Genomic DNA, 25,108 nt, shown 5'->3' on the forward strand with positions numbered 1-25,108 from the left:
TTATTTCTCCTAATTTTATGACGTTTCAACCGAAAGATTTAAAAAAAAATGCATCTCCACTTAATGCTGCCATCACCATGTTTCGTAGTGAGACATGTTTGTTGAGATTAAAGCACACACAGAAGAATGTGAAGGCAACTTGTTAGCACCATGTTTTATTTAGAGGTGTCAGAGTAATTGACACAAGAGTTTTCAGTTTAAAACCTGACAAATTGTGCAAAAGTAACTACTTTCGCAAGATGTTACTTGGAAATTAAAATTGTACTTCCTGCTTGTCCACCAAATATTAAAACTGCTGCTTAAAACCTGAAAAATATTGTTCATGCGCGGTAACTGTTACAGAAACATCAAATAAAGATTAGACAGAATAGAATAGAGGGGAAACGATTAATCAGATTAATCACGATGAATTGCGATTAATCAATTTTTGAAATAATTAGTGATTGATTAATCGTGAACTATGATATTCAGACTTTAAAAATGACCATTTGTAATTAAGTAATTAAGCCAAAACTGAAAAAAATAAAATTACATTCAAAATAAAAAACAAAACCTTCTTTGTCAATAAATCAATTTATTTTTTGCAGAACTCTTCAGACGGCAGCTTTAGTTTCACCAGCTTCAAATTCTGTAAAAAAGACCAGATAAAACATGTTGCTGTTCAGTTATTGATCAGTTAATCCAGATCTACACTGTATTGATGCAGACAAGCAGAAAGTGCTGAACTTTTCACATGTTGTTGTTTAAAGTATTTTTTAGCTGCAGATGCATCATTTGCAACAATTGATCTACAAAATAAAATATCTGTTTTTTTCTTCAAAAAAGAAATGAAATTATTTATTTGCATTTTTAATGCATTTCTACTATTGTATAAAATTAGCTTATGTGGCAAAATGAAATGAAAAATGTGCCCTTTTTTAAAAAAAAAAGATTTATCATCGAGAGTGTGCAGTTACTAAAATAATCGTTCGCTGCTGCCCGAGACACAAACGGCTTTTTTAATGCTGCATTGTTGCCAGGTCTGCCCCATCCTCCCCCGACGTCTCCCCCCAGTCCTCTCCTCGGCCCCTGAGGGCCAACAACGACCGCCTCACCCTGCTGACACGCCTGGTCCGCAAGGGTGAGAAGAAGGGCCTCTTCGTGGAGAAGATGCCCGCCAGCATCTTTCAGGTAAAATGCCTCAGCCTGACGGGTCAGTCACGTAGGGACGTTTTAAGGCGTTTATGCCAGGATTCCCTCGTTGTGCGTTTTGCAGATGGTCAGAGACGAGAATCTGAGGTTCATGAGAAACAGGGACGTCTACAACAGCGACTACTTCAGCTTCATCCTCTCCCTGGCTTCAGTCAACGCAGTCAGTGTCTGATGAGGAAAACTCCACAGTTACAGATTGTGAACAAAACGTAACATTATACAATAATCAAAAAACCTTTTTCCGCAGACAAAACTGAAGCACCAAAACTACCAGCCTATGGCCAAAGAAAGCCTCCAGCTGGCCGTCCACTTTCTCTTCCACACCTACTTGCACACCAAAAAGAAACTCAGGTAATCGACCGCTGGCACGTGTGGCGACGCGTTTTTGTCAAGAAGTAGAGGAGTGAGCGTAGTTCACATTCTGCGTGTCTCCTGCAGGGTGGACACGGAGGAATGGATGGCGGCGGTGGAGGTGCTGCTGTCTAAGAGCAGCGAGGCGTGTCAGTGGATGGTGCAGTTCCTGGTCGGATCAGAGGGACGAGAAATCATCAGGTCATTTACCGCCTGGTGATGATGATGATGATGAGTTGTTCAGCATACCTCTATCAGACTAGGTGGTGCTAGGCCACCTGTCCTTTTTTAATGTTGTTATTTTAATAATTAAAATAATTTTGTTAAAGGCACTTAAAATGCATCCTGGTTTTGAGTAGATTTTTGTTTTTTTGTTTGTTTGTTTTTTTTACCCCTTGTGGTCATCAGGGTTTACCCTTCATCAGGGTTCACTCCTGTGGGTGTCTTGTAGAGCTGGACAGCTGAAAAACTTCACATCACAATGTACATGTTTCATTGATAATTATTGATTCGTTTTGTGTAATTTAAATATCTGAAATGCGTCCAAACTGATGGCATGACCTTTCCTGTTTTATCCTCAGTTTTGAGACACGGTGGCAAAACTTGAAACTGCTGCTGTGCTAGTTACTCGACAGGTTGTTGCTAGGTAACCACAGGTTACTCAACAGGTTGTTGCTAGGTAACCACAGGTTACTCAGCAGGTTGTTGTGAGTGATTTAGTTGATGCCACCAGCCTTGCTTAGCTGGCCGACTAAAGTCTTTCCTCTGCCTACATCTCCCAGAATGCTGTGCAGCTCTGGATCGGCATTCAGTGAATTTTCTGTATATTGAACATTGAGAGATAACTTCAAACACAAATGTATTTATTTTCTTACGAGTGTGTGTAAATTGGCAGTGACATTAAGACAATTGTCTGGAAGAGGCAATCAAAAATCTGCCGGCATTTCTGCAAGGTGCCCATTTAAATATCTGTGCACACCACTGCTACAGACTTTTTACATCCACCTCCTGCAGCTGTAGTTAGCATGCTAACATGCTCAATAGTATGCGATATCCTCATTCTGTCTGCATCCGGAGTGGGAATGTAGCATTGGCGTCTCAAGATCACTCGCATGTGCATGGTTCTCGTCTCCTGGATGCCGATTGGCTGAAACAGCAGGGCCGGTCTCTGGAATGTAAACATCCGGAGCCGGAGGACAAGTTTCCTGAAACACGGGGGTTTGTAGAGAAATGCGTCAGGGATTTGACTGTCCTGCCTTGTAATCATGGGGTGATTGTTTTATTCGCACGCGCGATTGGCTGCTGAGCATCGCATGTTGAGGCACCGGGAACGCCTTCTGGCAAACGGTGCCAGATCCTGGAATGTGTCCTCAAGGCCAAAAGCAGTAAAACAGAAAGAATGGAAAAAAAAAAGGAAAGAAGAGATTTCTGGCTGATTTTTGATGTCTCTGCTGCAGGGTTTGTCTGCTGGAGTGCAGCGTTCGGGAGGTGAGGACGGTGGTGGCGTCCGTCCTGGAGAAAACTCTGGAGAGCGCGCTGCACTTCGGAGACCCGGGCCTGGACAGCCTGACCGACGCCTTGCTGTCGCTGCTGGACAAAGACATTCCTGAGAACGTGAAAAACTGTGCCCAGTACTTCAACCTCTTCAGTAACTTTACCCAGAGGGTAATTCTTCACTGCAGTGTGAACTTTTAAAATATTTGTGAGATTTTAAAGAAATGATGATAATAACGTCCTCACAGAGAGTTTTTAAAAAAATGAATGTCTGTTCAGGGTTGCGGTCCCTGCCAGCTGCTGTTGAAGCACTCAGCCTACCGTCGGATGCTCATCTTCCTGTTAGGACCCAACAGGCAAAACAACCAGGTATTACTCTACACCAGTTTTGCCATCGTTGATAATTTCAGTTCTAAAATATTATGATTTTGACATTTGCTCCAACTTCCTCTTCTGCTGCTGCTGAGCGATGGAAGCTCTGTAACATGTTCGGTTCAGGGTTGCAGGCGTCCTAAGTTGACTCTTGTCGTTCTTCCAGAACCGGCGGTGGAGTCCGGCTCAGGCCCGGGAGTTCCTCCACCTCCACAGCAGCCTGGCGCTCATGACGCTGCACTCTGACCTCAGCCCCCAGCGGACCCTCGGTGAGCCACCTTCTCGTATTTGAATCTCTAGATTCCTTCTCCTTCGTCTCTCGTCGGACTGTCGGTTTTTATTCGTTTCGCCCCTCCGTAGCTCCTGGGGGATCCAAGCTGCCCGCGAGTAGCGTCCACTCCTCCGGCCCGCTCCTCCCGCTGCACTCGGACATTCTCGCATCTCTCTTCACTCCGGAGGGACAGCCTTACCTTCTCGAGGTTAACGAATCATATTTGACTTTGCTGAACGGACCAGAAAATGCGAAGCTCTCTGACTGATGCGCTGCTGTTTTTTCGCCGTGAACCCCCTCCAGGTGATGTTTGCGATGCGCGAGCTGTCGGGGCCTCTGTCTCTTCTGATAGAAATGGTCACCTACTGCTCATACTGCAACGAGGGCTTTTCGCTGGGAGTGCTGCAGCTACTCAAGGTACACCACACAATCCTTAAAGAAAAAAACAAAAGAAATTTGACGCCAATTGAGTAAATATCGATATAAAACCTTTAAAACAGAGTCAGATGGAGACGGCTCCGCCTCACGAGCTGAAGAACGTTTTCCAGATGCTGCAGGAGATACTGGTGAGCGTCACTTTCGTCACTCTCACCACCGTTTGGTTTTCAGCCGCGTTAACCTCCAGCGAATCCTTCATCTCAGGTTGTTGAAGACCCTCTGCAGTCCCAGAGGCTCAAGTACGCCTTTGAGTCGGACAAAGGCTTGTTAGGTAAGGAGGGACGGTCGTGGTCGTTGTTATTTACTGGCTTAAAGTCACGACTGAAAGCATCGTAGCTTGTGAGAAAAACTAACGCAACGCTGTCGCCTCTCAGCTTTGATGCACCAGAGCAACAATGTGGACAGCAGGCGCTGCTACCAGTGTGTGAAGTTCCTGGTCACATTAGCTCAGAAGTGAGTATGCAGAGGTTCAAACTGATTATTATAGGTAGACAGGTGTCCTCTTTTTTAAAAAAGAAAAGTAAAAAAAAAAATTAAATAGGGTAAAATTGGTAGTAGCATTCAAGTAACATGATTTCCTTTTTTTGCTTGTAAGCGAGAGGAATTAGTTATTTTCCTGTGCGCAGCAGCAGCTGATGGGAGCGTTACTCAACGCTTTGCAATAGGGCTGAAACAATTTATTGTATTATTAATGATGAATTTATTTATTAAAATAATCGACAACTAATTTAGTCGTTAATTATTTACAGGAGTGTACAGACTGTTAAGTATGCCATTTTCTGACAAAAAAAAAAAAAACACTCCCAGAGCAGTAATTAAGCCAAAACTGTACAAAAAATGTAAATATGTTCTACCAAGAACTCTTTGAGTGTCATAGTTTTAGCTCATTAAAAATATGTCAAGTTCTCCTATTGAGCACCTCCAGTTATTTATCACTTTATTGAAAAAAAAAGTCTGTTCTCAGAGGGTTTACTTAAGTATTTATTTCTTATTTATTTATCTGCGAATGCATCCTGTGCTGCATTATGGCATTTTAGGCTATAAAATGTTTTATTTTCCTATTTTGAAAAAAATATTAAATTATTTGTTTATTGCATTTTTTTTGTTGTTGTTTACATATTTTTAATGGTGTATAAAATAAGATTAGGTGAATAAATGAAAACTCTGCAGAACTTTGCGTTGCGTATAGTATCCGGTACTTTCTCTGGCATCACATTAAAGTGACGTAAAACAATTTTAAGAGACGCGAAGCCATAACCTTTTGCAATATCTTGATAAGTGTAACCAGCCACTTCCTTATTGCATTGTGTTAAGTAAACAGCATCCTTCACGTCTATTCGCTCAATGATTGTCATCCTCCATTTGTTGTTTCTTTTTTGTCACAGGTGTCCTCCAGCCAAAGATTACTTCAAAGATTTGTCTGGCCACTGGAGCTGGGCCGTGCAGTGGCTGCAGAAAAAGGCAGGCTTGTTGAATCATTCTTATAGAAATGTACAATAATAGGATCTTTTTTTTTTTTTTTATTGCTCCGTTGGAGTCTCTTCCATTTGTTGTGGTTTTATTCGAAGCCAACAGGAACTGAGAGGAAACTTTTACCTTAAACCAGTTGCTCCAACTCCCAGCTTTTGACTGATTCCTGCAGATTAAACGTCCAAGTCAAAAGTTTTTAGCTCCTGATCTTAAATCATTTCACATTAGGTGAATTGCAAAAAAGAAAATCATAACGACACATCATCCAACAAGAATCTTTGTCTTTAACGGCATATCCGACTCAACAGGAGAGTTTGCTTTAGTGCCGGCCCAACGTTGGCATGTTTCTCTCTGTTTTGATGTGACTTATTGATGATGCATCCTATAACATGGTACAGCGCGGGTGCAGTTAATGGCGTGTTGCTTTTCTGCTTCAGATTGTTGGCGCTTTGCTTCGACTGTCATAAAATGCGGTGATTAGTTTTTCAGCGTGAGCAGAGCATTAAAGAGCTGCTGCAGTCGCTCTTACGCTGTGAATTTGATTGTAACACATCAAAAGGCTTAGATTTAAAGCAGAGAACCAGATTTCATAAAAACAAAGAGCGGTGCATCAACCATGAAACGTTTTGTAAGACATAAACGCAAAGACTGGTGGAGATCGTTGGGAAATGACTTCGTGTCCTGGTGGATTTAAAATAAGAACAAATTACATCTTAGAAATGAGAGTTTTCATTGACCTTGACGAGAGACGACGGCGCCGCCGCAGGAATTAAGTCGGGTCAGGAGGTTCTGTTACTGATCATTTTAAATATTAGTATAAGAATGTAAGCAGGGTTCATATGGGTTCTTGAAAATGCTCAAATTTCAAGAACGTCCTTGAAAGTGCTTGATAGTCAAACTCCAGAGTTTTGTAATAAAGCCTAATTTTGGAAAGTGTTATTTACAGTAGAAGCCAGATATTTAAAGATAATTTTAAAAAACCCTTCCCCCCCTCACTGTCTAAAGTTAAATCAGACCAAACTTCTCTTGTTTTTGGCCAGATAGAATTACCAATTTTTTTTTTTTTTTTTTTTTTTTGCTCAATGCCAGTAAACCGATCTGGAACATCTTTTTTTTCTTCTTCTTTTTTGTGACCTTCTTGAACCAGTCAGGTGTACAGAGAAAGTGTGAGACATTTCGAAACAGAAAACTTTGTTGTGTTTTACTTTATCTTGAGGAATACAATCACAAGATATTATTAATAACAAATATAAATTATTAGTAATAATAATTTCATATTAATAATATAAATCTTTTTTAGTTCATTTGTATTGTTTTTATCTCCAAAATGTGGCTCTGAAAAAGTTTGAAAATTTACCATAAAAACCCTAGAAGACGGCTAAAATTATACTGTGGGAAAAGTGTGCAAACCCCATTTAAAACATTATTTTTTAGGTTTTTATTTTTCAGTTTGACTTTTTTCTAAAAGCTGTCATTTTAGATGTTGTTTTTTTTTTTGACTAGTCTATATTCCAGTACTTGTTTCTCAGTAATATCTATCATCTCAGTGTGATGCACAGTTCAGCTAAACCTCCAGCAGCTGTTAATTTGCCTCGACGTTGAGCATCGTGCTGCGTTTAGGTCCCGCGTGTTCGCCTTTTCTGTTGAGATTGTTTCTGCTTTAGTTGAAATGAAGCAGAGTTTTGTGTGTGTGTGTGTGTGTGTGAGAGAGAGAGAGAGAGGGAGAGAGAGAGAGAGAGAAAATCTAAATATCTAATGTGAGAAATCCTTTTCTTTTGCTCCCTGCAGATGACTGAACATTACTGGACTCCCCAGAGTAACGTCTCCAATGAGACGTCCACCAATAAAACCTTCCAGCGCACCATTTCTGCACAGGTACTCGCACGCAAAAACCTCATCAGCAGTCACACCTGCTCTTCTGCTGCCTTGTCAAACCCACGTCTGTGTTTCTCTGTGTGTGTGTGTGTGTGTGTGTGTGTGTGTGTGTGTGTGTTAACACCTGCAGGACACCTTGGCCTATGCCACGGCATTGTTAAACGAGAAGGAGCAGTCTGGCAGCAGCAACGGCTCCGACGGCAGCCCGGCGAATGAAAACGCAGAGCGCAGCCTCCGACAGGTAGTCATCATCATCAACAACAACAACAACAACAACCCCGCTGGCTGCTCAGAGCAGCGGGGCTCTGAAAATGACTCATGCTGTGACGGCGGCTCACATTCAGCTCACACAGTCAGGAAGAAGAGGGGAAACAATGGAATAAAAATGGCTGAGCTCACTGGCTTCTGTGGAAAGATTAGAGGAGGCAGATTGTTTCCTCCTACGGTTGTTATTAGCCGTGGATTGGAAGCCGTTTTCTTTCTTCTGACTCTTGTCAGCATGCCTACACGGGATCGTCGGGAGGCTTTTTGTTCTTCTGGAATGAATAGAACACACAATGAGTGGGTTGGATTGAAATTATAATCCTGGTGTCACTGCCTAGCTCATGGAGGCTTTATAATTGTTTTTCCAGTTCTTGCCTTCAGAAATAGAGAAACGTATCCGCGCTCCTGGAAGTTTTAAGTTTTATTGGGGTTTGACGTGAAAGCGGCACAAAGTAGTGCACTACTGCGAAGTGGAAGGAGCGTGTTGGATGATTTTCGAAGGCGACTTGTTGCTAAGCCTGACACGGATAATTAATTGCATGATAGATTAAAATGAGCTCCATAATTCCCGTTCTGATGAGTCACGATTTTTAAAGGGCAGTTTTGTTTACAGAGGCTTCAGAATCCATTTTATTTGTGGTTTTTGGTTGCGTGTGGTTTTTATTTCCGTTTTATTTGTTTTTGTTGTTCGTTGTCTTCTAATTTGAATATTTGATGTGTTTTCAGCTTCCAGTGTGGAGAGTTTTGTTCAAAATTAGAGTTTATTAGTCTGAGAGGGCAGACTTGCATTATTATGCTACGGTTAATATATTATTAGAAAAGGGTCTCGAAACAACAATATTATCATTTATCGCAATACTTTCTGGGACGATTTATCGTCTAGCAAAATTCATTGTAATAGGCCTTGGACTTCGATTGTTAATATATTACTTGAAAATGATCTCAAAATAACAATATTATCGTTTATTGTCATAATTTCTGGGACAATTCATTGTCTGGTAGAATTTGTTTAGTGTGTCAAACCTAGTTGCTGCATTTTATTAATTAGAATTACAATAAAGTGGACTTTCAGTTCATGCCACACCACTCCCAATTCCTGGTTGTAAATTTGTGAGATGTTACAGATGACCCTTAATCTACCTACTCTTCGTGAATTGTCATACAACAGGAGTACGTCAGAGGCTTATTCAGTACCGCTGTAAAACAGACTGCTACAGGAAATCCTTCCTCCCCAGCGCTACTAGCACCACTTTGAAGAGCCTTGCATAATGAGCTACAGCATTTTAATTTCCCTTTGTGATAAACAATTTTTAAATGAAATTAAACACTTCAAGATTCTGCAATAAAATACTTTAAAGTTGCAGCTGCAGAAATGAATAAATAAAATATATGAATGCTTTATCGAGACACAATAAGTGGTTCTGTGAATACGTTACATTTCTGCCTCCTTCTCTCCCGCAGGGCTCGGAGTCTCCCATGATGCTCGGCGATTCAAAGAGCGATCTAGAAGACGTGGACTCTTAACTCCTCCGGCTGGCGGGATGACTCCGGCGGCGGGGCGGCATCGGGTCCAAGCGGCCGGGCCGGGTCGGAACGGGCGGCGCCGTGCCTCTGATTGGACAGGACTCTCGGAACTCCACAGGAAGCCAATCAGGACACTTTATCTCGGTCGCCAGGGCAACCAAGCAGCTGCGAATAAATCATGAACTACTTCCTGTCAGAGCGGCCAAGGCGACAAATTCTCATTAAAACGGGGCACCACAGCCGATCGGGTCGGGAAAAGCGCGCTCAGCGGATAACTTCAGTTTATCCTTTTTTTTTTTTTAAATTCACTCGTAACGACGTGGAGTTGGAGGACGGGCTCGGGTGGTGTTTTATCGACGCTCTGCTCATGTTTGCCAATGTATTTTTTTTTTTTTTTTTGCGACGGGCTTTATTCACTTTGTAATTAAGATTTTTGCTCCATATGTGTAATTTTCAGTGTAAGATAATATTTTAAAGTCTTCTCCTCCACAGCCATGCAAAATGAAGGAGGCGACCGCTGGAGCTGCTCTAGTGCGCGCGCCCACAGGAACTCACAGGCGCGCGCTTGTACAGAAACACCTCCACCTTCACGAGCTCCTGGGAGGACGGGGCGGGCGGGCGGGCGGGGTTCAGTATGCACTTTATAGTCCAGCCCAGGCTATTGTGATGTACAGCAGGATGGGTCAGTTCCTCCAGAGCCACTCAGCGCTATTCTCTTCTGTTTTGGTTTTGTTTTTATTGTTTTTAACAATGTTTGCAGTGCCACTTACTCAAGCCGCTCTCCCTGTGACTGGACCTTTGACCCCGGAGCCACAGGGGACCCCTGTGGCTGTCAGGATCAGGACAGATCTCAAACTAGCAGTGCCATAGTCAGCACTCAGCCCAACCCCTCACATTTTGTATTTTTCTCTGCCCAGGACAGGGAGCCTCACGTGCCGATTTCTATTTTATTTGATTCTTTTCATCGCTACGTTTTGTTTTTTGTTTCGGATCTTCAGCCTTATGCAACCTGATCTGGACAGGCCACCGGTGCCGACTGAAGGGGAAGCTCAGGAGCATGTCTTTTTTTTTTTTTTTTATGTTTTACTGTTTTTTGCTTTCAGGTGCCAAGGGGTTACACATCCACAAACACACACATGCACATGACTCATTCAGTACGCTCACATATATGCACATCAGTCCTTTTCACGTCGTTGTTACCAATGCTCTGGTGGCTTTCTTTTTTCTTTTTTTGCTTTGTCTGTCTGCCTTTCTAAACACTCACATGTAGCTTCTAGTGTTCACACTGCGTTACCTTCATCCCCTCACGCCCCCCAATCATCGGGAGTCTTAAAGTGCCTTAATCTCCCGATGGACGCCATCCTCACATGTTCAACGCCTTGCTTCATGCGCGTCTCCTGTAGGACTGCTACAGGCCTCCCTGTCACAGTCCGAACAGGGAAAGTCACCTCTGTGTGTCGTGATAAAGGATATTTGTGAATGTAGCTGATGGAGAGTGGGGGGAGTGAAGGGTGTACACACACAGGGTTCTGGTGATGGTAAAAAAAAACAAGAAAAATTAAAAACAAATAAATTGCTGCTTCTTTTCACTCTGTTTCCAGGCAGTAGAAACTGGCGTAGTTCAGGCGAACACCTTTCCACTCAGCTAGCTTAGCAGGTCAGCTATCAGCTTTAACAGGTCAAAGTTTACAGTGTGAGGACCCCACGGTGTGAGGCAATCACGCGAACTGACATTTCTGTTGAACTGCTCGCGCCCCGCCACCCCTCCCTCCTCTCGGTCTCATTAGTTGTGAATGTCACGGCGTGCTGCTCCGGCACGTTTGCATGTGTGCTGGTGAAAGTTTGTGCTTTTTTTTTTTTTTTCTTATTTTATTTTTCCTTCTTCTTCAGCGTGACGCAACAAAAAAAAAAAAAAAATCCCCCCCCCCTCCCCGCCCCCATCCCCGTGTTGTTTGCTATGTGATTCGGTATCATTAGCACTTACTGGCACGAGCGAGGCCGCTCCAACTTCACGAGGAAGCTGCGTTTGCGGCATCGTGCCGTAGCGTGGCCATGGCAACGCGGGCTGCGCCCACCTGAGGAGTGCGTCTCGTGCGCCCGGGCCTCCTCTGCACCAACACAACTATTTAAAGACAGGGCAGGGGGCTTCGAGACAGAGTCTTTTGTTTTATTGTGGGGATGCGGGGAGGGAGGAGCAAGTGCGTGGGGTTGGGACTTGGCATCCGTACGGGGTTTTTTACTGTGTTTTCGATTTTGAGAGTCCACTTCCGACAACGCAGCAATCTGTAACGCATGTTAAAACTCGATTTTAATTTGTACATCAGAGTTTGATTAAGGGGAAATTTGATATAAAATAAACTGGAATGCACAACCTTTTGTAAACGTAGTTTTCGTGCCATGTCTGCACATCGGCCTAATTCTTCATCTGACGATCATGGTAGAAACGACTCTCAAGGTTTTACGCCTGAAAACCATCATCATGAAACAGAAAAAGGACCCCGAACTTAGCAGCTGATTTACAACAAAATTAAAAAAATAAATGGAAGTGTTATGGCCTACTTAAAGTCCACATCTTAGCTTTGTTGAAATATTTCCTAACATCCCATCTGTTCCCCTAACAAATCAAACTCCAGAAATCTCACCACCTGTGGTTATTAAAAGAAGACATCTAACAAAAAGGTAAACTTACTCCTCAGCTGACTTTCTTGTAAACAGTTAAACATCCAGACCTGATTTCATTTCAGTTGTGAAACTCTAAAGGCCGTTCCTGTGTTTTATATTAATACTTGTGACAAACAAAGTGACATCTTGTCAGTATCACCCCCTCTTTCCCTCCCGGAGTGAGAACCGAATACATAAAAGGAAAACTAACATGGCAGCATCGCAGCGATGACAATCAATCAGCGGTGCAACCGTCTGATGGAGCCGTCATCAAGGCCCTGCTGCGTCGCATCTGGAAACCAACACCGCTGGTTTTCAGGTGGCACTGATTCCTCCTGCAGCTAATGTTGAGTTTCATGTTGCACCGTGGGAGGGCAAAAAAACTGCAATTATGGCTCGTTTGGCAGATTTTTTTCAGAACCTTTTTTAGTTCGTTAGCCTGAATTTGGTTTCCAAACCTTCTGAATCACCTGGAAGAGTTCAGGAACGATCAAAGTAAAGATGTTTGGCCAATGCTACCCTGCTCCATGTTTTGGCAAAAGTCGGTCACAACAAAACTGTCAGACCTACAGGCACAAACCAACCGAAAAAGGTGAGTTAAAAGGAAAGTATTATGAAACATTGACTTTTGGAGCTTTACATCATCTTATAATGTTAATCCCTCATCAAAAACATACCTGGAGAGTCGCTTTGATTCTTTCCTGCATGTTTGAGAAATCCTTTAATCTCTATGGCAACCATTCAGCTGTACAAAACGTCTGGGTGGACCTAGCTCTGCCTTTGAGGACAAAGCTCCTCCTCAGAGCTGCAGTTTCCAAGCATCCGCCTCACAGCAGCTGACCCCCACTCAGCTCCTTCAGACTAGCCAGCAGCACTTAGCAAACACCTGGTGGAGCTGCACATCTGCTGAGCTACTTCTCAATGCAATGTTGGTAAAAAAAAAAAAAACACTGTTAAAGGGTTATTAAAGGAGGCATGTTGTGATGACTTCCTGAAGGCGGAGTTTCAGGAAGAGCCAGAGTTTCTTAAAGAGACGCAGGCTCAATTTCAAGACGTCAAACTACAAAGTCAAAATTCTTTTAAGTCATATATGCAGCATATGTATATGCTGCTAAAATTGCTTCAGTCGTCAATTTTGACGACTGAAGGCAACAGCCACTTGACCGTACTATAAAATGGAAAACACACAAAACTGCCCCTTTAAGTGTTATGTGCTGTGTTGGGCTCAGACAGACCGTACGTCAGGTACGTCATGATTGTTTATTATGCTTGTTTGTACAAAGATACAAAAAAATAACAGGATATATTTATTCTTTAAACCTGTATCTCCCAGGTGGTTTGAAGACGGCTAACAAGACGACGTGGAGCACGTTTCGACTTAATCATTCGGCTGTAATCGACAGCTTTGCAGAAGTGCTTACTGTAGGTACATTAAAGTGTCTCCACGGGGTGAAGGAGCTCAGAGAGAAGACGGATGACACTGTGATCAGTTAGGAGTTGTAGCAGGGGGGTCTGGCGGTGTGACACGGCAGCAGACGGCTACGCCCTCCGCCTCCACTTCCCCCGCGCTGCGGATCCGGCAGCCGCTGCCCTCGGGCACTGACCCGACGACGGCAGAGCCCTCGGAGACGGCGCTGCAGTCCGTCACAGTCCAGCCCGAGGGACAGGACACCTCAACCTGCGAGAAGAAAACCAGGATACCCGAGGGGTTATAGAGACATCTGGGGGCAGGGGGAGGAGGAGAGAGGATTGTTACATTTCTCCGGTTTATTAAAACACCTGCTCTTTGTCAGACGACGTGGTTTCCAACAGACGGCACTGTAGAGACGGAGCGTGGCAGCAGACTGCGTGCGACGTGACTCCGTCCTTCACCGAGCAGCTCCTCCCGGCGCCGCGATGAGGGCGGGAGTCGGACGAGATCTCGGCTGCGGACCAACTGGTGCAGCCTGAGGAGAAATAAAAGCACTGAAAGGATGGAGCCCGTTTTCCTCCCAGAAATCATCTTGAAAGAAAAGCCAAACAATTCGGTCTGAGATTAAAAACCATTGGAGGATGCCGTCATGACATTTGAAGCCTCCTTTTTACACCTCACACAGTTGGCATTTATCCTGCCCAGGAGTGGGTGTGCGTGTGTGTGTGTGTGTTTTTTCTCTCTCTCTCCTTTGACTGATTGCCATGGTAACATAATTGACCTAGAAGCTGCTGTGTATAGCAAATTGAATAGCTTGCACAGTTTATATATGCAACAGAAGGATATCTGAGGAGCATGTTTCACTGTGGCTCTCTCTCGTCTGGTTCACGTCGATACGGTTTGGTCTTACTGCAGCGTGTTTCTTCACCTCGTTATATTCACACAGTAACTGGGGAAAAAAAATTAAAAATCATCCTTGAACTTCCCTAGATTTTGTCTTATTGCAAACACAAACCTCAGCCAGTGTCATTAGGGTTTTATATGATTGACCAACATAAAAAAAAAAAAGTTTTCCAAATGAGAATCTTAAATGTGTGGCTTGCATTTATATTCATCTTCGGATCTGTGAGCAGCAATTTGTTGGGATTTAGGTTTGGCACCATGTCATACTTTAGTATTTACACTTATTCTGCTGGAAAATTAATGTCTCATAAAGTTGTTTTTTTTTTACCATTTCCTGTCCGCTAGTTGCTCTACCTTTAGCTAAATCCAACTTCCCTGTCCCTGCAGAAGAAAACTATCTCCACACGTGAGTATTATCTGTAGCTTCTTTCTCTACACATGGCATCTTGCATGCCAATCAAAAGGCTCAATTTTGGTTCCTCCTTCTTCTGTGTCTTCTGCATGGTTTGTAGCACATTGCAACCGGACTTTGGACGGTTCTAATGACGCCAGCCTGCACCAACAAAGTGTTTTGCTTATTGCAACCAGTATCAGCTGATAGGCATCCCCAAAACTCAACTGCGACCCCAAATCCTCCAAAAATTGCACTGCAAAAACACAAAATCTTACCAAGTATTTTTGGTAGTGTCTAATTCAAATATCGTAACACTCGAAATAAGACAGAACTAACTTACAAGTAACTTTTTAGCAAGAAATATGAGCTTGTTTTAAGTCAGTAATTCCTTGATATTGATGGAAAAAATGCTGGTCATAATGAAATAATCTGCCAGTACAGCGAAACATTTACCTTAATATGGGAAAAACGTCTTATTCCACTGGCAAATCTTTTAAATCATAGATTGTACTTATTCATTATTATTAAGGAATTACTGATTTAAAACAAGCTTGTATAACTTGATGAAAAGTTACTTGTAAGTTAGTAAGTTACTTGTAAGCATTTGCATTAGAAACTAGACCAAAACACGTGTTTTTGTAGTAAAAGCCACGTATTGATTTTTTTTCTTCCGTTCCTCAACAGTGCAGAGCTTTACTTGAGTATTTTACAGGAATTAAACTTCCAATGAACACGGCTGGGACTTCCTGTCAATGACAAACCCCTCCCCCCAAAAGAGTTTTGCTTGCTATCACTTGGCCTCAAGAAAGGCCGGTTTGCTTGTTGCCGGTCTGCCGCTGGCTGGTCACGCTCCTTACCCGTGAGGTGGTGCTGTGGGCCCACACACTGAGCGTCCCGCCCGGGCCCGGGGCTCGCGTGGGCGCGGCACTGCAGACCATCCACCACACAGCAGCGGGCCACCGCGAACACCCCGTTGCCTGTCAGCCCGTTGTAGGCGACGCACTCCATGCGTCCGTTGCTCTCCTGCGAGACCAAGGAGACGCGGCTTCAACCCGCTGCGCCCGCGGAGTTTCTGTCAGTTTGGGCGGCGAGTGAACTCACGGTGAGCGTTTCTCCCACGCGGGCGCCGTCAGGGGCGTAGCTGCTGCAGCCCATCATTTCCTCCCCGACGCGACAGCGGCTCACGGCCGCGTCCGCGCTCGACAGGCCTGACCTTTCTGACCACACTGAGCGACACAGCAGCTCGACACCTGCACGTGGAAGTAGGACAAACCCGGTCTGAGGTGCACGTGGGGGTGGGGGACTGTGCAAACTGTACAAACTGTGCTGAGGTCGGGAAGTCGCTAACTTGGTGTTGGGTTGTTGGCGGGAGGCATGGCTGCCACCAGGTTTGGAGTTGTGAGGCGATGCGTTTCAGACAGGGACAGGAAGTTAATTGTGTTGCTAACGGAGTAATGCAGCATCACCTGCAGGACCTGCACCGGGGAGGCCATCTGATTGGAGGACAGGATCACGGCTGCTATACCTACACACACAAAAACAGACCAAAGTAGAGGTGTGCCATACAGTATACCGATAACGATACTGATACCGATACTTTCTATTTAAGATTGATATATCATCAAATGTCTGACGTTCAGGTGTTTTTGTGTTTTGGTTTTGTTCTCTGTCCCAGGCTTGAACAAAATAATTCAAAGTTTCCATCCATTTTCTAACACCCTTGTCCCTAATGGGGTCAGGAGGGCTGCTGGTCTCCAGCTAACGTTCCGGGCGAGAGGCGGGGTTCACCCTGGACAGGTCGCCAGTCTGTCGCAGGGCAACACACAGACAGACAGGACACACAACCATGCACACACACACACACACTCACACCTAGGGAGAATTTGGAGAGACCAACTAACCTGACAGATAGAGCCAGAGTACCCAGAGAACAGGGAGAACATGAAAAACTCCATGCAGAAAGACCCCGGGCCGGGAATCGAAACCCAGGACCTTCTTGCTGCAAGGCAGCAGTGCTACCAACTACAAAATACTTTAATAACATATTAACATATATTTTTTTCTAAATAAACTGCAGAAAATAAATTTTTTTAAGGTAGAGCTAAGAAACTACGGTCCAAAAATAAAATCTGAAGATGTAATCAGAAACTTAATGATCAATTTTACGGATTTGGTGTCGATATATTGATATTTTTTTGATCGCTCCGCCCACCTCCAGACCAAAGTATAAAACATTATAACTCGGTTGTTTGTCATAGCGGCTGTTTGCGTCGAGGCCCACCGGCAGCGTGAGCGGCAGCCTGCGACGTTCCGCTCTGTGAGGTGAAGCAGGTGCTGCAGTCGCTGCTGGCGCTAACGATGTCATCGCCGGGCGCAAACAGATCGACGCAGCGGCCGAAGTTGGTGCCCCCTGCTCCTTGCGACATGAGCTGGTCCTCAGAGTTCACGGCCCCTACGGTGATGACCTGCACAGACGGAATGAGGGTTAGAGGTCGCGATCCGGCCTGTGTCTGTTCCCGTAAGTGTTCCTCTTCGACCTCGGGTTCTGAAGCGGGCGAATAGAGGCAAGCGTCTTCTCTGTAGTTCCCTGCAGCGGCGACGACGGCGGCTCCGCGGGCCACCGTCTCTCTGCATGCTGCGTTCAGTGACCGGCTGAAGCCGCCGATGAAGGGCAGCAAGACAACCGCCGCGTCCACGGGGCGCGCCAGTAAGGTCGCTCGGATAAACTCCAGCCCTGAACAGGAAGCGAAAAGACCAGCAAAGGTAAGTGCAGGTTCACTTCTGTAACTTTTTCATGTCACAACCACAAAATGCAATGTGGCGTTTTATTAGGATTTTCACGTTTGATTATTTGTGGAATATTTCGCTGCAGTTACAGCAGGTTGGTCTTAACTAGCTCTGCTTGTTTACAGACTGAAACTTTTGCCCATTCTGTTTTGGGAAAACAGCTCCAGCTCGGTCAGATAGGATGGAGAACATTTATGTCTGGACTTGGACTGGACCATTCTAATACATGAATTAGAATGTATTAGAATCCTAATTCTAATATATTCTTATTAGTATTAAGAATGAATTAGAAAGTTTAGATCAAAGTTTAGATTTGATCTAAACATTTTTAGATCAAATCTAATTGTGAGTGGTCTCAAGTCTTTTGTCACCTTTAGCGGGTTTCCTTTCTTGTATTTAGCTCCATCCATCATCCAATCAACTCCGACCAACTTCTCGTCAGACCGGACAGAAATCACATGTGGCGTACCCCAAGGTTCAATATTAGGACCCCACCTTTTTTATATCTAAATACTCTAGCTAGCTCAGATTTGAACAAGTAATAAGAAACCATAACTATAATGCAGATGGTACACGTCTCTACATTATGATGTGACCAGGTGATTCCGAACCCATTCAAATACTAAACAGAACAAATCAAATAGAAGAGAAAAGAGAAAAAAAATAAATGCCTGTTTTACCATGGGAATGTTCTGCTAGAGGTTTTGTGCAGTTAGTCTTTCCTTTGAACATGGTGTGTTACCAAAAACAGATCACTTCTGGTCTCATCTTAGCAGCGCTCTTTCTTCCACACGCCTTTACTCCAATATTTTCTAATAAACCTATCCGACTGTATTTAGGAGGTTAAAGTAAAAGGGCTGAATACAAAATGTATGCCACGCTTTTCAGATTTTTGAAAGTTGCAGCAAACTTTACAAAACATCCACCATTTTGCATCCATCTAGAGCGCATTGAGGTTGTCTGGTTGTAACTCAAAAATAACTTTGAAAAAAAAAAAAGAAGTTATCTTTTTAGATGCGATCTTGTCTGGTTTTAACAGTGAAGCCACCCGACCCGCCAGAGCTCCGGAGACGGTTCCTTTCCCCTGACAGTTCAGCACACGGACCAGGTTAACGCCGGCACCCCGAGCAACACCCGAATCCGATCCCGTCACGACACCGGCCAAGTGCGTGCCGTGACCGTCACACTGACTGGCCTGCGAGAAGGAGGAGAAGAAGAAGAAGAAGAAGAAGAAGGAGAAGAAGCTGAGCATGGCAGCGGGGCGCAGGTCAGGGTGGTCAGGTCAGGGTGAAGGTTTTGTTGCCGAGCTGCTGTTGACAAACCTGCCTATGAACTCTGACTCCGTCCTCCTCAGGAACGTTATTAAAGTCTGTGATGAGAACTCGTCCTTCAACCTCTCTGTGGGAGCTCTGCACGCTGCCATCCATCAGGTACACCTCAGCCATCTCTCCATCATCTGTAGAGGACGACACGCGAAGAAGGCAGGTTGCGTTACCTCAGCTCTGTATGCAGACAGACGACGACAGAGCTGGAGGACAGACGGACGATTTAGCTCTACGGTGGACATAAATTAGTCTAGTAAGATACTTGGTTTTTGTAATTTTTTTAATTAATTTATCTTTTTTTGTGGTATTTAAGCTGAAAACAAGGATAAATGAAAACTAAACTGAAATAATGTGGTTAAAAGTAAACACACACACACACACCATGTTAAATAAGAATTGCATCCAACCTTCCACCATTAAAGTGCCTCCGATTAACCCTAATTGACCTTTTTCTGACATTTTCTTCAGTACAAATCTATGAACCGCAGACAACTTCCAAGACATTACTTTGATCTCATTGTCAAAAGGTATCAGTCAGGAGAAGGGCACTAAAAATTTACCAAGGACCACAGAGAAGGAAGTCATGAAGACTTCTCAACTGATCAGAAAGGCCTTAAAGAAGCTTTCTGGTCATTTAGCACATGTGGCTTTGTGGCAAAAAAAAAAGAAAGAAAAGGAAAGACTTGCTAAAGTTTAATGAGACAAAAAATAATACGTGAAATCTCCCAAAAGTATGAGGGGGTTAAAAAACAAGGTTGAACATTTTGGCCATAATTCCAATCAAACGTTTGGCACAAAACCAACTGAATGTCACCAAAAAAATAAAAATAAAAACACCAGAGGAAAGCGCCGTGATGATGGCATCATTCCCTGCGGCTGACAGCTGGAACCGTCGGCCTCAGTCAAGGTGGAGGAAATCAGACACAGCTCTATGTATCAGTGAGATGGCAGTACAAAGCCTTCAGTCGTCCTCTGGGAAGCTGAAGATGAAGAGGACCTTCATCTGTCATCACTGCGATGACCCAAAGCATGCAACCAGATACGCAACAGAACGGGCTGTAGGGTGATGTGGAGCGGGCAAAGCACAGACCGGGGACGTTTTTACAAAGCTAAGTAGGCAATACCAACGGATCAAAAGATGCTTCAACAAAGTATCAGCTTCAGTATATAAATTTAATTAGTTTTAGTTTTTATGTTAAAATTATGGGACGCTCGGTTAGTGCAGAAGCCGTAGAGGCTATTTCCTGTGAATTTACTGTACGATGGAGGCCAGTAGAGGCTAGAAAATCTTAGACCAAACATACATTGTAGAGCTATTTACCTTGGTCTTGTTATTTTTGTTTTTGAGCTGGCTTTTATATCAATGGTGTGTCTGTGTGTGAGCAATTTAATATATTTAAAAGTGACTAAAAAGAGTAAATACAAGCTGCAGCTGTGGAAAGCAGTGCTAGATGGAGAGGTTGGCAGATTTACAGCTTTCAGACACACTTTCAAGAAGTGCTTGGGGTGTCCTTCCACTATCCTGACTGAAAAAAAAAAAAACATGTCTTTTTTTTTTTTTAAACTACTCTCTCCACCTGACAATAAAACTCATGAGACACAGTCAGGGGGATTTTAAAGCTGTAATTTCGTAAACCTGTCACCTTCTGCATTGTTTACTTGCTGAGCAGACGATGTGGCTGATGTTTGAAATGTCAGCAGTGTTTTCCTGTGAGATGCAGTGTGTGTGTGTGCGCGCCCATGGGGGTGGGGACGTGGGGGGGGGCGTGGGGGGTGTGTGTGTGTGCGTTGCAGGGGGACGACACACTGATCACAATCTCATAAGCTCGTATGAAACATCTGCGCGTGGCCACCTGCGGTCCAGGGTCACCATGGTGATAAGAAATGCCAAGCCAATACGTGGGTAATTTAATTTGGATGAACTGAAAAGCTCTTCTGAACGTGTCTGGTTATTACCTTTTCAGTCACCGTAACGCCTGCAGAAAGTTTGAAGCCGTCACACAAACACAGACACCAAAAAAAAAAAGTGCTTTATGTTATCACCAATGTTAAAAATGGGTTTGAAGTAGAAACGTGTCTCTCTGGCGTTATAACAGAAAGCAGCAGTTAAGTTGAAGAAAAATGAGAGAAACTGGGAAAATATCGTAAAAAATAAGCAAAGCTATAATTGGTGGATGCAGACGGAGACTCACTCGGAGGCAGGTACGTTGCGTTTACTGAGACGCCACCGTGAGGCTGCAGTAATCGCTGCAGGTTCCAGGGGGCGCTCTGGGCAAAGATGGACGAATCTTCCTCTACGTATTGGACATGAGGAAGCTTCAATGCCTGACAGGAGAACAACCAGAAGAAGGCAAAGAAAAAAAAACAAATCAGTGCACTTGAGTGATCATATTTTATCAAATGTTTCAAATAACTTAGAGACGCCGGCGATAGAAGTAATTTAATTAAAGAATAAACATGGCTGTCCTGCTTTTGGATTATTTTTGTAGAAAATATTAAGTATTTGACAGTCTACTGAACTCTCAGTGCTACTTTGTTCATTTTCTGTGAGGTAAATATCCATCCATTCATTGCAAGGTCATGGTGGGGGTTTTACGTCCCAGACAGTTCGTCAGTCCATCACAGGTAAAGTAAATATATTTAAGGTAATTTTTTTTCTTCTTCTTCTTTTGTAAATTGTAGTTTTTGTTTTTTTTGTGATGGGAATGTTTAAGACTCCCAAGATTCCAACGCACTCTGTTCTCCTTAAAAGGTAACCAGAGGTTAAGCTCTTCCATGACCAGACCAGGTGCACTTGAGTAACCATGACAACGAGACTGGTCAGCTGGTTATAGAAACACCGGGACCTCACTGGGCTTTTCAGACCGAAAGTGACGCAGAATCCACCGAGCTGCGCTACTTATTTACATTTCTGAACAGAGTACTACAATCAAAGGTGCACTTGGCTGAACTTTGACCCAGGCCTGCTGTGAAGCACCTTGTTTATTTTTATCGTATTATTATTATTATTATTATTATCTTGTTTGTTTTATATTTTTACTATTGATCTTCTTATGTGTCTGGAATAAATATTTGATTGATTGACATATAATCTTGTCGCCATTGGGACCATGATGTCATAACTGACTGGACAACTTTACTTTCCAGTCTGCTAGGAAATAAAAACTATTATGTACTATGAGGTACATAATAGTTTTCCTAGACCTCAGAGATGGACCAAGACAAAAATATAATTTTTTTTAAATTTATGTTTAAACAACTCCTGTTTCAAAAAAAAAATATGAAAGGGGTTTCGAGGGTTTTACCATGAAGACCTCTGGTGGTTATTTACACTAAAGATCAAGCTAGCTGCTATTTGCCAATGACCTGCACTGTGAAACATAAACCCATAAACGTTAAGCAGCAATTGTAACTTATATGGGTGAAAGTAATTAAAATAGTTATTTTCTTATTTGCTCCTATTTTTGTACCAGACGTTTAATCTGGACGGATGTTTTAAGCATTTTCTGCTTTACGCTGGGTGTTTCATATGAAAGGTCATGATAAAACCGTGATCTACTATGTTGTTGTTTTTTTGTTTATAACTTCACTGCAAATGTCACTGAGGCTGAACGGATTCTGACACTGCTATAGGAAGGACACATGGACGGACAGAAGGATCGATATTTTAGTCAAGCAGAGATTATCTTCACTTTTATAGGAGCCTTCTCCATTGTAATAAAATACGTCTGTAATTTCCTTCATTAAGTGAACGGCGGTAAGGGCGATGATTCAGAAATCAACCTTAGTTGTCAGTTTAAAGTACAGAAGCATAAAACCTGTGGAAATGAAAGGTTAACATGAGCATTTTGATGCTGTAAATCACAGCTTCTCACCAGGTGTAATTCTGGTAAAACACGTTTTCCTCATAAAAACTACATGCTTGCTGCCAAAACTGCTGCAGTTAAGGTTCCCACACTTAAAACATTTGCAGTTTTTTATGATCTGATGCATTTTTGGGGGTTATTGTTGTTAGCATCCGCTGACTCTCATTTTTGCAGTTGTAACAGGATAATCCATGCAATTTTACCCGTTTTTAGATGCCTTTTTGTTGATTTTTACTTGTGTGCATCAACCTCTCATAATGAACTTCAGACAAGACAGTGCTGATTTTAAAAGGTTATTGCGGTTAGGTAACTTATTTATTTACCAGGTGAAGTACATCGTGGCTCATTTTGACCAGAAAGCCCTGCAGAACTCCAGAGTAGGTCTGCAAGACCTCCAGCGGGTTTCCTCTCCGGGCGGCTCTGGCTCTCAGCCTCCTGACGGTCCTCTGGACCTGAGACTCGTGCGTCCCTTGGTGCAGGACGACCAGGTACTGACCGGGCATGCGCCAAGCCGCCTGCAGGGCAACACAGGTGAGAATAATAATAATAATGATGATGATAATAATAAGATGACGATGATGTCTACATGAATCCGCTGCAATTTTTCTTTGAAGATGACTTGGTGTTACTGACAGATGACTGACTTCTGGCTGACGCTGCGCCGCCAGCGCGCCTTTACCTTGTTGCACTTGAGGAACTCTGCGGCTGGCTCGCCTCCAGTTTCAGGCTGAAGCCCGTCGTCGTCGTCGCGGATCCGCTCCAGGACCGTGTCGTCGTCCTCAGCGCGGTCCTGCGCGCACACCGCCGTACATGATGCGCACAGACACAGCGCCCAGCCGATCCATCCAGAAACGGGACGCATTCTGCACACCTCGTTTTCTTCTTTCTTTTCTTTAATTTTTTTTAAAAAAAATATATATAAATTTTAAATCCCCGGATTAAATATTTAAAAGGAAATCCCCGATGAGAGTTTTTATTTCAGTCTGACTTCTGCAGATGTTGTCGGTGTGCCGCCATCCCCGGGGGCTGCTGCGCGTCCTGCGTGCCACACAGTCTGATGACAACCTCCAACCATCTGCTCTGATTTAAAATATATATATATATGTCGAAGAATTGATTCTTATCATTTAAGGCGGGGACTGGTGACGTCCCCGCGGCTCACGCCACCTCTTTTGTATCGAATGATTGTCCTCCGTTAAAAGCAGCTCTTTCTGTGGAGGAGTCATGTTTCACGCTCCTCTGTGATTGCTGCGTGTCAATCAAAGGGGGAAGAACTTCCTCCCAGGGATTGGTTGATGCTGCTTTAAGGCGAACAGCGTGTTGCTGCAAAAGTTTTCTCATGTCGTTGATTTGTATTATTGTCTATGGAGGAAAAGGTAATAGACTTATTCAATTTAATTTTATGTGCTAGGTGAACAAAAAGCACTGCACATGTTTCAAGTGGAAGGAAAGTCATACGTGTTATGACATATTTTGCAAAGAAAAATCTTAAAAGTGTGACGTGCCTTTGTTTGAACCCCTGCTTTACTCTGATGTCCCTAAATAAAGCCACAGCATTGGCATCACGAACACCGACTAGGAGGTTAGAATATCCAGCAATATCCCCAAGATTTGGACACTGACCTCTAGCGGTCCAAAAGCTGCAAATCTGCTAAGAATCCCACCCAGCAAATCCCAGCACAACGCCCTGAACTTGCTGGAGGGAGTAGATGTGTCGCTTGTGACCTGAATGCACAGTGGAGTCTCTTTTGGGATCGTTTTATTTTTTATCTACATAAGACTTTTATTCCTCTTTTTAAAGTCAGAATGGAAAAACTAGAAACATACCAACAGAATCTGCTTTCGCGACGTTGCTTCAGTTATTGTTGGACTCTCATGTGATTTCAAGAATTTTATGTCGAATGCATTCATTTATCTGCTCTGGCGTTTCCACTACGTTAATTTAGTTTACATTTTAAGCATGGCATTTCCATTTCACATATTTTGACCGGTAAGCCCTACTTGAGCTCATAGACAAGATGCTTTTGCTCGAAACCTTCAGCTGGGCACCGAGGCTTGTGTTTGCTTCCTTGTGCTCTGATTAGCAGATTTCTTTCGATTTCTTTAAAAGCAAATATTAAATAGATCGAAAGCTCTTATGAAATTTGTTGGCGTCAGAGGAAAAAAAATGGAGTTATACATAGGTTGGATGTCATGCACAGCTGTCAAATAATTTACATCTAGAAAAGGGGAAACTCCCCACCTTGACAACTTTGAATTTAATATTAAAATATTGCCTACTTTTGTATTACAATTCAGGGCTGAAAGAATTGCGGTTCTTTTTTTTTCAAAATCCAGATTTGTGTGTTTACCAATGATGGAGATGGAGAACAAATATGCTTTTCAAACATGGGTATTATTATTATTTGTATTTTACCACTGGAGAATTGTAGGAACTTGTTTTATTTGAAGCATCAATGAGTCTAAAAAAAAAAAAAAAACAGTTTTGGGAAATCTATTTTAAAAAACACA

General features: G+C 43.3%; 2 protein-coding genes across 4 annotated transcripts in view; one reads left to right on the forward strand and one right to left on the reverse strand.

Annotated features, from left to right (window-relative positions):
• usp24 (ubiquitin specific peptidase 24) overlaps positions 1-11,626 on the forward strand; it is a 40,096-nt gene extending 28,470 nt beyond the window's left edge. For all 3 annotated transcript variants that reach the window (XM_032571561.1, XM_032571562.1, XM_032571564.1), the window contains 16 exons: positions 1,020-1,170; positions 1,256-1,351; positions 1,439-1,542; positions 1,630-1,743; positions 3,000-3,207; positions 3,316-3,405; positions 3,575-3,677; positions 3,769-3,887; positions 3,983-4,096; positions 4,180-4,245; positions 4,322-4,388; positions 4,492-4,570; positions 5,503-5,578; positions 7,376-7,462; positions 7,593-7,703; positions 9,188-11,626. In XM_032571561.1, coding sequence (XP_032427452.1) covers positions 1,020-1,170; positions 1,256-1,351; positions 1,439-1,542; positions 1,630-1,743; positions 3,000-3,207; positions 3,316-3,405; positions 3,575-3,677; positions 3,769-3,887; positions 3,983-4,096; positions 4,180-4,245; positions 4,322-4,388; positions 4,492-4,570; positions 5,503-5,578; positions 7,376-7,462; positions 7,593-7,703; positions 9,188-9,250 — 1,648 coding nt within the window. In that variant the 3' untranslated portion in view covers positions 9,251-11,626. The remainder of the gene's footprint in view (positions 1-1,019; positions 1,171-1,255; positions 1,352-1,438; positions 1,543-1,629; positions 1,744-2,999; positions 3,208-3,315; positions 3,406-3,574; positions 3,678-3,768; positions 3,888-3,982; positions 4,097-4,179; positions 4,246-4,321; positions 4,389-4,491; positions 4,571-5,502; positions 5,579-7,375; positions 7,463-7,592; positions 7,704-9,187) is intronic.
• Positions 11,627-13,152: 1,526 nt separating this feature from the next.
• pcsk9 (proprotein convertase subtilisin/kexin type 9) lies at positions 13,153-23,801 on the reverse strand. Its single transcript, XM_032571565.1, has 12 exons — positions 23,277-23,801; positions 22,921-23,112; positions 20,924-21,056; positions 18,729-18,862; positions 18,460-18,601; positions 17,157-17,353; positions 16,901-17,084; positions 15,968-16,144; positions 15,721-15,869; positions 15,477-15,642; positions 13,691-13,857; positions 13,153-13,589 (listed from the first exon to the last, which is right to left on the reverse strand). Exons 1-12 carry the CDS (start codon positions 23,457-23,459, stop codon positions 13,398-13,400), a joined length of 2,016 nt encoding a protein of 671 aa, XP_032427456.1. The 5' UTR covers positions 23,460-23,801; the 3' UTR covers positions 13,153-13,397.
• Between the last annotated feature and the right edge of the window lie 1,307 nt (positions 23,802-25,108).

Source organism: Xiphophorus hellerii, chromosome 9, assembly GCF_003331165.1.
Source record: "Xiphophorus hellerii strain 12219 chromosome 9, Xiphophorus_hellerii-4.1, whole genome shotgun sequence".
In the NCBI taxonomy this organism is placed as follows: Eukaryota; Metazoa; Chordata; class Actinopteri; order Cyprinodontiformes; family Poeciliidae; genus Xiphophorus; species Xiphophorus hellerii.